General features: G+C 43.1%; 1 protein-coding gene across 1 annotated transcript; it reads left to right on the top strand.

Annotated features, from left to right (window-relative positions):
* The first annotated feature begins 2114 nt into the window (after positions 1-2114).
* On the top strand, positions 2115-13401 carry LOC134353009 (actin, non-muscle 6.2). The gene is made up of 3 exons (XM_063060788.1): positions 2115-2220; positions 2413-2561; positions 12258-13401. The coding sequence occupies exons 2-3, from the start codon at positions 2436-2438 to the stop codon at positions 13260-13262; spliced, it is 1131 nt and encodes a 376-aa protein (XP_062916858.1). The 5' UTR covers positions 2115-2220; positions 2413-2435; the 3' UTR covers positions 13263-13401.
* Positions 13402-13771: the final 370 nt, after the last annotated feature.

The following is a 13771-nucleotide window of genomic DNA, read 5'->3' on the forward strand; positions in this document are numbered from 1 at the left end:
CATAAATAGTTGTGATGCATGACTCCCAGATGAACTCAATGATTTTTCTGCTTGCATTGAAAGGAAGAATAAAAGTACTCCTGTGCAAATCCCTGCAGCATCTGTTGACCCTGTGATATCTGTCTCAGGAGCCAACATCAAAACATATTTCAAGAAGATGGATTCTCACAAGGAGTCAGGCCCTGATGGTGTACCTGGTATGGCAATGAAAACCTGTGTCACATCTACTGTGATGAAATGTTTTGAGAAGTTGATCGTGGCCAGAGTCAACACCAGACTAAGCAAGAAACTGACCTTGCTGCAACTTGCCTACCAACACAATAGGTCTACATCGGATACAATCTCACTGGCTCTCCACTCGGACTTGGACCAGCTGGACACCAGCGATACCTGTGTCAGGCTGCTGTTTATTGATTTCAGCTCAGCATTCAAAACCATAATACCCTCAGTACTATTCAACAAGCTTCAAAACCTGGGTCTCTGTACCTCCCTCTGCAACTGTATCCTGAATTCCTCATTGGGAGACCACAATCAGTGTAGATCAGAATTAATATCTCCTCCTCGCTGACAATCAGCACTGGTGTTTAGCCCACTGCTCTACTCTCTCTACACCCATGACTGTATGGCTAGGCACAGCTCAAAATCCATCTATAAATTTGCTGATGACGCAGCTATTGTTGGCAGAATCTAAGATGGTGCCAAGGAGGAGCTTAGGAGTAAGATAGATTGGCTGGTTGAATGGTATTGTAACAGCAACCTTGCATCAGTAAAACCTAGGAATTGATTGTGGATTTCAGGAAGGGGAGGTCGAGGGAACCCTCACCAGTCCTCGTCAAGGGGGCAGCAGTGGAAAGGCTGACCAGTTTTATGTCCTGGGTGTCAACATCGTTGAAGATCTATCCTGGCCCCAACACGTTGATGCAGTTACAAAGAAGAAATGTTAGCGGCTTTATTTCATTAAGAGCTCAAGGAGATTTGGTATGTCACCAAAGATTCTAGCAAATTTCTGCCGATGCCCATGGAAAGCATTGTAACTGGTTGCATCATTGTCTGGTAAGGAAGGGCCACTGTGCAAGATCAGAAAAAGCTCCAGAGGGTTGCAAGCTCAGCTAGCTCCGTCACAGGCACGGACCCCCAAGCTCCCTCCCCTAGCTTCAAGCACATCTTCAGAAGGCAGCATCTAATATTAAGGACCTCATTACCCAGGACATACCCTCTTCCCTTTGCCACCATTAGGGAGCTTGAAGACAATGTTTTAAGAACAGCTTCTCTGCTCTGCCATCAGATTTCTGAATGGACAATGAACCAACCCATGAACACGATCTCAGGTAGTTTTGGCTCCCTTTTCGCATTGCTTATTTTATATATATTTATTTATGTGTGTGTGTGTGTGTGTGTGTGTGTGTATTTATTTTTTTATATAGTTTTATTTTATGTATTGCACTGTACTGCTGCTGCTGCAAGCCAACAAATTTCACAATATACGTCAGTGATATTAAACCTGATTCTGATACTGATTCTCAGTGAATTGACAACCATATTTGGCCAGAAGTGTTGAGAGGATGCTTTATCTCCACTTCCTCTTGAGAGCTCCAATATCGCAGAAGTCATCTTTGGCCAATATGTTTCAGACTATTTGATCTGCAGAAGTCTGTGAGAGCAGGGAAAGTGTGTGCAGGAAGTGTGTATGGGAAGTGAATGTATAGCATTATGCATGTGCAATGAGCTGTGTGTGTGTGTGTGTGTGTGTGTTAGTGCATGCAGTAGAATGTGAACCATGCATTCAAACTGGTGGCTTTGTCAAGTTCTACTTGGAGAACAAGGTGAAGCTGGAGTCTGAGGAATGGTGGCTCCACCTGATGCTGGGTCTTCAGGTTATGGAGAAAAGCGATGGAGGAAATATGGGAAGAGAGAGGGAGAGATGTACTTCCATAGTTAAATTGAGCAGTGGCTTTATTGAAAATAGAATGGAAGGTGGAAAATTGTATTAGTATGAATGACAGTATTCAATAAACGAATCAATAAATGAGTGCCATGCGCAGATCAACCCCTGAGAGATACTTCATTGTTGATGGCCCCTCCTCTTGATCCTCATTGGCTGGTAATCCTACGGCGGGATAGAGATGGGTTGGGTACCATATAAAGGAAGTAGGAATAAGCGGTAGTGTTGCAGAGTTCCTCCTTTGTAGTTGGAGTGGAGTTACTGCTCTGTGAGAGGCAGTGAGTGTGAATTAATGAGCATGTAACAGTTTTCGTTTAACCTTTGTGCAGGAAATTTTGTTCGTTTCTGTTTAGTTAGTTTATATTGGGAGTTTACAAAGGAAATGAGACAAGGTGTAGTTTTCTGTGTGGTTTGGGGCTGTACTCGGTATACTTGTCTCCGTGATAATGGTTGTTTTACTTTTATTTCAGTCACTTTCCACCTTCTGTAAACCATGGCTGATGATGATATTGCTGCGCTGGTGGTGGACAATGGATCCGGGATGTGCAAGGCTGGGTTTGCGGGCGATGATGCCCCCAGAGCTGTGTTTCCCTCCATTGTGGGGCGGCCTCGACACCAGGTAAGTCCCCTACTTGTATGTTGGAAATCTTTCTTTCTGCTGAGGTTCTGAACCATTCTCCTGAGCAGTTTGGACTGCAGTTTGTCTTTGAAGTCTGTGTCTATCAGTGTGTACTATTTTCTGTTTCCAGTTCCTTGTTGACTTCTCCCTGGCTTGTAGAAATTGTTCTTGGGGAGGGGGTTTGTCCTGTGGCTGGACATCGAGGAGGGGTCAAGTGGAACCTCCCTTCTCCACTAGAAGAAAGGTTCCACTTGACTGCTTGTAAATGTGTCCAACTACATCCTCTCTGTAACTGGAGCTCTGGGGTTGTTGTGGTGCCTCTGCTCCTATTGGAACTTCTAACTCTTCCTTTATCTGTTTGTTCCCAGTCCTGTCTACTCTTTGCTGTTTGGTGTCTTAACTCTCCTGCTTCTAAGGCATAAATCTGATTATATGGACAAAGAAATAGTTGAACTGTAATTGCTTCAAGACCAAGTTATACTAAGACCACTTAAATTTTACAGGAAAACAATTATTAACTGTTAATATTTTTTGACTTGCTCTTGCTAGCAACTCGCTACATTAAATCATGAAATTTGTGGCTTGAACTTAGAAGTATGAGTTGTACTGACTAGGCTTGCAATCTGATGCTTATAATCTTGAGTTCTGAAATTTGGATTCTTCTACAATAGTTGGTTCTGTGCGGCTGCAGCCCATGTGCTGAATTTCCTCCTTTTGGTTTCACTGAATCTTTTAGTGTACAGGCCCCTTGATTCTCAATTAAGCCAATCAGAGAGTGAAGAAACAGTTATTTCCATATATGGAATAGTTCTGCCGACTTGCCTGGTGGTTTTCTTGCATTTCCTTTATCTCGTGCTGACTTGCAAGTTGCTATCTTGCCTTGACTGTCTTCCTTTGTCTCGAGCAGCAGACTTCAGTCTGTGACTACAGCCATGCTGCTGCCCATGGTTACACAAGACCCAGAACATCAACGATGAGATCTTAAAAGAATTTATATGTATAAATATATATATTTTTAAATATATATATATATAAATAATATATATATAATTTTGAGAGCATTTCTCCAGCAGTAGACTCACTGGAACAGCTGCTCCATTGTGCACTTACCTGGGCTCAATTTAGTCACATTTTGTGACTAAAATCTGAATGACACTTAACACTAGACATTTCCCTTTTTAGTCAGTTATGTGGTTTCATTTAATTCTCACAGTAAACTGCTCATGTAAATTTTCGGCTTTTTTCCATCTTGTGGAGGTCCACTTGCAGCCACACTCTGACTGCAGTTTTCTTCCCATTTACTTGCCTTAGGTTGTGACACAACATTTGATCTTATTAAAACTGCCTGCAGCTTCTTTACAGAGTTCCAAGATTTTATAATATTTTCTATCATTGTCCCCTACAGGGCTTGGCCCCAGTTTGGATTGATACTCCATTTATTTTCTGAAGTTCTTTCATCTCTCCTCCCCTCACATTTTCTCAGCCAATGTTCGTATGTCCCAAGGATCTGAAGTTCGAATTCCCTAGATTTCCGACAATGTTTGCAGCTTTTATCACTTTGCACTGTAATGTAGCAGTTGGTGCTGCTGCCCTGATGACTCTGAGGACCTGGCTTTGAATCTAACCAGCTTTTGAGTTTGCACAATCTTCCTGTGACCCAAATAGATTTTCTTGTGCTCTCTGCTTTCGTCCCAAACCCAAAGGCATTTTAAAGGGAAAATTACAGTAGCTAATTCCACTTAGTGGAGCCAATTAACCAAAAAAATTCCAGTGCTAATTGATGGGCATGTGCAGGAGAATGAGTGATGGGATTGACCACTGGAAGCTAGCATGGATCAAATGGTCTTGTCGTTTTATCAGGGCTTTCTTTGTTCTAGTGTGACTTTTTTGCAGATTGGAGTGTAGAAAATGTGATGCTGTTAATTAAGAAAGGAGGAAGAGAAAATGGGGAACTACTGAGCTGTTTGCCTGATCTCAGTCATTTGAGCGAAGGGAGGGAGGAAGGGTGGAAATGCTAAGATCTATAATAAGAACGTAATAGACCACAAGACATAGGAGCAGAATTTGGCCATTCAACCCACCATGTCTGCTCTGCCATTCAATCATGCCTAAATTATTTTACCCCACTTTCTTTATAATCCTTAATCCCCTTGCCGATCAAGAATTTATTAATCTTTGCCTTAAATACACCCAATGACTTGGCCTCCATAGCCATTCGTGACAATAAATTCCACAGATTCAACACCCTCTGGTTGAAGAAATTCTCCCATCTCAGTTTTAAAGGGACATTCCTTTATTCTGAGGCTGTGTCCTTGGATGCTAGACTCTTACACTATTGGAAACAGCTTCTCCACGTCTATTCTACCCAGTCCTTTCATATGTGCTAGTTTTCAATTAGATCCTCCCTCATCCTTCTGAACTTCATCAAATACAGGCCCAGAGACATTGAATGCTCCTGTTTGCCTTTAATTCCTGAGATCATTCACATAAACCTCTTCTAGACCTTCTATAGAACCAACTCATTCTTCCTTAGATATGGATCCCAAACTTGCTCACTATGTTCCATTTGTGGTCTGACCAATGCCTTAAACAGCTCCAGCAGTACAGCATCACTTTTATATTCTAATTCACTCAACATTACTTTTACCTTCTTGATTACCAGCTTAACCAGCAATTTAACCATGAGGGTATCCTGAATTATGACTCCCAAGCCCCTTTGCACCTCTGATTTCTGAATTCTCTCCTATTTGGAAAACAGTCTGCACCTATATTCCTCTAACCAAAGTGCATAAGCTCACACTTTCCTATGCTGTATTCCAACTGTCATTTCTTTGCCCACTCTCCCAACCTACCCAAGTCCTTCTACAGAATTCCTCCACTGAAATACTCCACCTTGGTATGGGTGCAATTATAATAATTAAAAGACAGGTACATAGATAGGAAAGGTTTCAAAGGATATGGGCCAAACCCAGGAAATTGGACTAGCTTAAGTGGATAACTGTGTCAGTGTGGATGAATTGGGTTGAAGGGTCAGTTTCTATGCTGTACACACAGTATTTAAGAGCAGAAGTAGGCATAGCCAGTGCATTTTGATTTTCAAAATGTTTTCAGTAAGATCCCACACAGGAGATGGTAAACAAGGTTCCCTTGAAGACTACAGCCCTACTCTCTTTCAATTCCTATATCCCACAGCTTGTTCTCTCCCATATGCCCATACACTTCCTTCTGATTCTTTTCCCTACATTGAGGGGTAATTTAGCATAGATAACCCAGCAACAGGTTGGGAATCCTCTGCGGTCACTGCAGTGGGGTGGGGGAAGATGAGGCATGTAAACGAGATACAGACAGCACTGCAGGTTGGGAATGAACTGGATGCCTGTAGCTATGAGGCAACAGTACTAACCACTGCAACAGACAGCTACCTATGCTGTATATGGAATTAGGGGTATTGGTGTGGATTTAATAAGTCAATGAGTAAGAGTAAGCAGATCAGGCAACATCTGTTATAAATGAAGCAGAGTTAATGTTTCAGACACGGCCCTTTGTCAGAACTGAGAAAGAAAACACAACATGTTTTTTTCCAATCCTGACAAGGGATCTTGTTCTTGAAACATCAACTCTGGTTCTTTCTCGACAGATGCTGAGTACATCCTGGATGAAGGGTTTTGACCTAAAACATCAACTGTTTATTCCCTTCCAACTGTTTATTCTACTGCCTGACTTACCGAGTTCCTCCAGCATTTTGTGTGTGTTACTACATCTAACTTTTTTGACTTTAGTTTGGATTTCAATCATCTGCAGCTATGACTTTCACTGATGATAGGAATAAACAGTGCTTCCTTGGATTGGCAGGTTGTGACTATTGTGATACTGCAGAACTGGTACTTTGGTTCTGTCTGGTTTCAATTTTGTTTCAGCAACCATTTTCGTGTTTGTTGATAAGACAAACCAGAGTGTGGCAGCAAACTATTTGCTGGAGGAACTCAGCATGTTAAGCAGGATTACTGGCAAAAGGAAAGTATTGTCCATGTTTGTGATGGAGACCCTGCATTAGGACTAGAGTAGAGAGGTGAGATGGCCAGTATAAAGAGAAAGGGATACAGAAAGAAAGGCCCAGAGTGATCCTAATTTTTTTTCCAGTGGCCCAGTCGAAACATGAGAGGAGGCTACACACAGATCGGGGAGAGAGATTTGAAAAGGAGCATTTGCGGGCTTTTGGCTTTTTCTGGCAGCTCAATCAAATTGTGATTCATTAGCAAGGGCAAATAAAAATAAGGTACGGACAAGCAGTCTGGCCATTGATGGGTGGACCAGTGTTAGAATGGGAAGGCTTTGGCTCAACAGGTTTGGGCAAGAACAGGCTTGGGTGAGCTAAGTTTCTTGTAAGCTTCTTCCTCATTCTTCATCAGTTAGTGCAGTGAGAATGGCACAAGGGGCTGTGTTGTGTTTTTTTTGTGTGAGATGTGGGAATTCTGGAAGACCTCCAGCCTTCTGGATAACCACATCTGCACCAGGTGCACCAAGCTGCAGCTCCTCAGAGAACATATTAAGGAACTGGGGTTGCAGCTCGATGGCCTTCGTCTCTTGTGGGAAAATGAGGAGGTGATAGATCAGAGCTACAGGAAGGTAGTCACCCTTAATTTGCAGGAGGCAGGCAGCTGGGTGACTGTCAGGAGAGGGAAAGGAAGTGGGAAGCCAGTGCAGAGGATGCATGTGGCCATTCTGCTCAATAATAAGTATACCATTTTGTTCACTGTTGGGGTGGGGGGAGGTTGACCTACCAGGGTGAGTTGCAGTGACTGGGTCTCTGGCACTGAGTCTGGCGCTGTGGCTCTGAAGAGAAGTGAGGAGAAGGGGACTACAGTAGTGATCGGGAATTCCAATGCTGGAGGGGTAGACATGTGATTCTGTGGACATGAAAGAGGCATGGCATTTTAAAGGAGGAGGGTGAGAAGCCAGAATAGTGAGTACATATTGGCATCAATGACATGGGTAAGGAAAGGGGGGACGTCCTGGAGAGAATTTTGGGAGTTAGATAGAAAACTGAAAAGCAGGACCTCCAGCATTGTAATTTCTAGATTGCTACCAGTGGCATGTGCTAGTGAGGGTAAGAATAGGATGATTTGGCAGATGAATGCCTGGCTGAGAAACTTGTGTAGGAAGCAGAGCTTCAGATTTCTGAATCATTGGGATCTCTTATGGGAAAGGTAAGACCCATACAAAATCGATGGGCTACACCTGAATGCAAGGGGGGGGCCAATGTCCTTGCAGGCAAGTTTGCTAAGCTGTTGGGGAGGGCTTGAACTAATTCAGCAGGGGAATGGGAACCAGAGTGAAGGACTAGAGATGACGCGGTTGGTATAAAACCAGATGCAGTGTACCGTGAGACTGTGAGGAAGGACGGGCAGATGATAGGGGAAAATTCAGTCAGTGGGATGAGTTACAATGTAACATGGGGACAAAATCAAACTGGGTGATTAATACAGGACTAAAGGTGTGAAACTTACATATAAATAGTATATGGAATAAGATAGCTGATCTTATAGTGCAGTTAGAGATTGGTGGGTATGATGTTGTGGACATTGTTGAGTTGTGGTCGAAAGAGGATCATAGTTGGGAGCTTAGGAATAAACACTGTATTGAAAAGTCAGGCAGGTAGGCAGAATCAGTGGGGCTGCTCTATTAGAAAAAAGTTAAATTAAATCCTTAGTGAGAGGTTACATAGCATCAGAAGATACAGAATCCTTGTGGGTAGAGTTAAAAAACTGCAAGGGTAAAAAGACCCTGATGGGAGTTAGATACAGACTCCCAAACAGTAGCCAGGATGTAAGGTACAAATTACAAAGGGAGGGAGAAAAGACATTTAAAAAGGGCAATGTTACAATAGTAAGGTAGATAGGGAAAATCAGGTTGGTGCTGGATCCCAAGAGAGAATTGGTAAAATGCTATGAGATTACATTTTTAGATTAGCTTGTGGTTGAACCCACTAGGAGAAAGGCCATTCTGGATTGAGTGTTGTGCAATGCACTGGATTTGATTTGTGAACTAAAGGTAAAGGAACCCTTAGGAGATAATGATCATAATATGATAGACTTCACCCTGAAATTTAAGAGAGAGAAATTAAAGTCAGAAGTATCCATATTACAATTGAAAAAAATGGAGTTATAGAGGCATGAGAAAGGAGCAGGTCAAAGGCTAGCAGGCATGATTGCTGGAGTTTCTGGCAGTGATGCAGAAGGCGCAGGATAGACACATCCCAAAGGAGAAGAATTCTAAAGGCAGGATGAAGTAATCGTGGCTGACAAGAGAAGTTAAAAACAACATAAAAGCAAAAGAGAGGGCATACAATAGAGCAAAAATTAGTGGAAAGTTAGGAGGATTGGGAAGCTTTTAAAAGCCAACAGGTGGCAACTAAAAAAGCTAAAAGGAAGGAAAAGATGAAGTATGAAAGTAAGATGGCTAATCACACCAAGGAGGATCCCAAAGGTTTTTTCAGATAAATAAAGAGAAAAAGAGGTGAGAATAGATAATGGGCCACTGGAAAATGATGCTAGAGAGGTAGTAATGGGAGACAAGGAAATGGCAGAAGAACTAAATAAGTATTTTGCATTAGTCTTCACTGTCTTGTGGAAAACACAAGCAGGATGCCAGAAGTTTGAGAATGGCAAGGGGCAGAAGTGAGCGCAACTACTAGGGAGAAGGTGCCTGGGAAGCTGAAAGGTCTGAAGGTACAGATAGACTACACTCCAGGGTTCTGAAAGAGGTAGTTGCAGAGATTGTGGAGGTATCAGTCGTGATATTTCCAGAATCTCTAGAATCTGGCATGGTTCCAAAGGACTGGAAAATTGCAAATGTCACTCCACTCCTCAAGAAGAGAGATAGGCAGAAGGAATAAATTATGGGCCACTTAGCCTGAATTGAGTGGTTGGGAAGATGCTGGAGTTGATTGCTAAGGGTGATGTCTCAGGGTACTTGGAGGCACATGATAAAATAGGCCAAAATCAGTATAGTTTTTTTAAGGGAAAGTCTTAGCTGAAAAGTCTGTTAAAATTTTTTGAGAAAATAACAAGCAAGATAGACAAAGGAGAATTGGTGGATGTTGTGTACTTGGGCTTTCAGAAGGCCTTTGATGAGGTGCCCCACATGAGGCTGCTTAACAAAGTAAGAGCCCATGGTATTATAGGAAAGAACTAACATAGATAGAGTATTGGCTGTTTGGCAGGAGGCAGAGTAGAAATAAAGGGAGCCTTTTCTGGTAGGTTGCCAGTGACTTGTGGTGTTCCGCAAGGGTTGGTGTTAGGACAGCTTCTTTTTACGTTAAATGTCAGTAATTTTGGATGATGAAATTAATGGCTTTGTGGCCAAGTTTGTAAACAATATGAAGGTAGGTGGAGGAACAGGTAGTGTTGGGGAAGCAAAGAGGCTGCAGAAGGACAGATTAGGACAATGGGCAAAGAAGTGTCGGGAAGTGTATGGTCATGCACATTGGCAGAAGAAATAAAAGTAAAGACTATTTTCTAAATGGAGAGAAAATTCAAAAATCTGCAGTGCTAAGGGACTTGGGAGTCCTTGGGTAGGATTCCCTAAAGGTTAATTTGCAGGTTGAGTCGGTGGTGAGGAAAGAGAATGCGATATCATTCATTTCGAGAAGACTCGAAAAGGTTATAATGCTGAGGTGTTATAAGGCACTGATGAGGCCTCATGGAGTATTGTGACCGGTTTCGGGCCTTTTAGCTAAGAAGGGATGTGCAGACATTGGAGAGGGTCCAGAGGAGGCTCACGAGAATGAGTCCGGGAATGGAAGGGTTATCATATGAGGAGCCTTTGATGGCTCTAGGCCTGTACTCACTGGATTTTAGAAGACCTGTACTCACTGGATTTTAGAAGAATAAGAGGGGATCTCATTGAAACCTATCAAATTTTGAAAGGGCCAGATTGAATGGATGTGGAGAGGGTGTTTCATATAGTGGAAGGGTCTAGGACCAGAGGGCACTGCCTCAGAATAGAGGATGTCCAGTTTGAACAGAGATGAGGAGGAATTTCTTTAGCCAAATGGTGGTGAATCTGTGGAATTCATTGCCAAAGGTGGCTATGGAAGCCATGTCATTGAGTGTATTTAAGGCAGAGCTTGAGAGGGACAATGGATTTGCCATGATGAAATAGTGGAGCCAACTCAGTGGGTTGAATGGCCTGATTCTACTCCTATCTCTTATTGTCTTATGAATTATGGAAAGGATTCAGGCAATTGGTGAGCTGAGGAGGGGTGTAAGATGACAGAACAGTGGTGGAGATGAGCAGAAGTGGAGTTCGAACCTTGAGTGGATGGAGAGTGTGAATGCAAAGAGGTTTCATGGTAATATAGACAACTAATGAGTGGGGAACACAGCAGATAGAGTAGTGTTGGAGGAGGAGAGGCAGGTGAATGAGGTGCTGAACATATTTTTAAAGTAGTGTGAAATTGTGAAATGTTGATGTTCAAAATGATAGGGGTGTCCTTGTATAGTCACTGAAAGCTCACCCACACAGTTTACAGGTAATTGAGAAATGCAGCGAGTGTGCTGCCTTCATTTCAAGAAAAAGTGGGGGATGGATGTGATCAGAAACCACACCTTGTGTACTGTGTACAATTTCCACCTTGCATAAAAATAACTTGCCTAGATTGGGTCATAGAGTCATGGAGCAATACAGTGCAGATACAGACCCTTCAGCCCAACCAGTTGATACCAACCATGATCCTTCTCTGCTAATCCCAATTCACTGCGTAAAAACCTACCCTCCATGGAACAGGTCCTGGGTTTCTCCTCCTGTCATACTAAGAGATATTTAGTAGCTTACTCTTCTGTTGAAAAAAATGAACAGGGATCCCAATGAGAAATACAAAATGCTTAATGATCTAATCCCACTATTCATGTTTGTAATTTTGTTTCAGTGAGTCTGCATTGCCAAGCCTTTTGCACAATGGAACACAAAATGTCCATTGGATATTGATTAAGGTCTTAGGATGCTCATTGTTCCATTAGCCTTCTAGTGTATATGGAAGCTCAATGTTTCCTCATCCTAATTATTAATCTTCCTTTATAGAGCTACTTTGCTGCTCTGGGTCATTAGTGCTGCTGATGTCAATCACGTGGCACAGAAAAGAGCCCTTTTGGTCCAATGGCTCTGTGCTCAATATCAAGCACTCAATTGGCATACTCCATTTATGTAGTCATCACATATTACCTCTGGAAATGTGCCAGTGTGGGTGGATCCAACTTTGATAGTGATTAGCTTTCATCCATGCCTCATGTTGCAACAGTATCTCTACATTCCAGGGATTTTGAATGCAATGCCTCATGCTCTATTACGTTTGATGTAAACCGAAGGGACTTGGACATCATTTTGCTTCCCTCCCAATGAAAATCATATAGAAAAAGGGATAAATTCCTTACACGGTTGAATTCAACAAGGCAATTGTCAGATCACCCTCCAATCCCAGATCTGGTGCAGGGAAAGCAACAGCATTGTATTGAGGATAAATCATGATCATATTGAATGACAGACGTGGTATGAAAGGCTGAAGGGCCTACATGTTTTTGTTTGTCTTGCTACAACAATACCATTAATATTGTCATAAACTTTTGTGGGAGATGAGACACAAGATCCTCTTGCTCTTAAGCAAATAGTTTTATCCTTTGTCCATTTTCTCCACTCTAGGGTGTGATGGTGGGAATGGGTCAGAAAGACAGCTACGTTGGTGATGAAGCCCAGAGCAAGAGAGGCATCCTGACCCTGAAATACCCAATTGAGCACGGCATTGTAACCAACTGGGACGACATGGAGAAGATTTGGCACCACACCTTCTACAACGAGCTGCGAGTGGCCCCAGAGGAACACCCTGTCCTCCTCACAGAGGCTCCCCTCAATCCCAAAGCCAACCGTGAGAAGATGACCCAGATCATGTTCGAGACCTTCAACACTCCAGCCATGTACGTTGCCATTCAAGCTGTGCTGTCCCTGTACGCCTCTGGCCGTACCACTGGCATTGTGCTAGATTCTGGAGACGGTGTGAGTCACACTGTGCCAATCTACGAAGGCTATGCCTTGCCACATGCCATCCTGCGTCTGGACCTGGCTGGCCGGGATCTCACTGACTACATGATGAAGATCCTGACCGAGCGTGGGTACTCTTTCACAACCACAGCTGAGAGGGAAATTGTCCGTGATATTAAAGAGAAGCTTGCTTATGTGGCCCTAGATTTTGAATCTGAGATGCAAACGGCCAGCTCGTCCTCATCCTTGGAGAAAAGCTACGAGCTTCCTGATGGCCAGGTCATCACCATTGGCAATGAGCGTTTTAGGTGCCCAGAAACCCTCTTCCAACCCTCCTTCATTGGGATGGAATCTGCTGGTATTCATGAGACCACTTTCAATAGCATAATGAAATGTGATGTAGACATCAGGAAGGATCTGTACGCCAACACGGTCATGTCTGGTGGAACCACCATGTTCCCAGGGATTGCTGACCGAATGCAGAAGGAAATCACAGCCTTGGCTCCAAGCACCATGAAGGTTAAGATCATTGCTCCACCAGAGAGGAAGTACTCAGTATGGATCGGAGGCTCCATTCTGGCTTCTCTCTCCACCTTCCAGCAGATGTGGATCAGTAAGCAGGAGTATGATGAGTCTGGTCCCTCCATTGTCCATCGCAAGTGCTTCTAATGGCATCATGTCATGTGTACTTGCTGTGACCATCAGCCTTGACCCACTTGCAGCTCTTGCCAATCCTGCCTTTGAATTATTGCACACATCATTACTGCCCTCCACCCCTTTTGCCATCGGTTACTGTGACTCCAAATTAGAACAATTGCCTGTCAAAATGTTTACAGCGTCCCTCCCATTATGGGTTTGAATAGGCACTGTTGGTTGAGCTATCAATGTCTGTTGGTACTTGCATTTGACGTCTACTTTGTACTTTGCATTGTCAAATTAACTAACATTTTGAATAAAGTGCTTTACCAATAATTCTTCCTTGTGTAGTATTTGACCTTGATATTGTTAGTGGAAATAAGTTACACCTCTGTTTTACCTGTTCTCTAGAAGGGTAAGTCAGCCAGGGTCTGCACCACAGATCAAAGTGATGTCAACCTACTACTTCCCACATCCTAAAACTTTCACTACAGCTGTGGCCACGTGGAGACCAGGAGAAAGAACAAGATCAGGGATGACAG

The sequence above is a fragment of the Mobula hypostoma genome, chromosome 1 (genome assembly GCF_963921235.1).
Source record: "Mobula hypostoma chromosome 1, sMobHyp1.1, whole genome shotgun sequence".
Taxonomy (NCBI): domain Eukaryota; kingdom Metazoa; phylum Chordata; class Chondrichthyes; order Myliobatiformes; family Myliobatidae; genus Mobula; species Mobula hypostoma.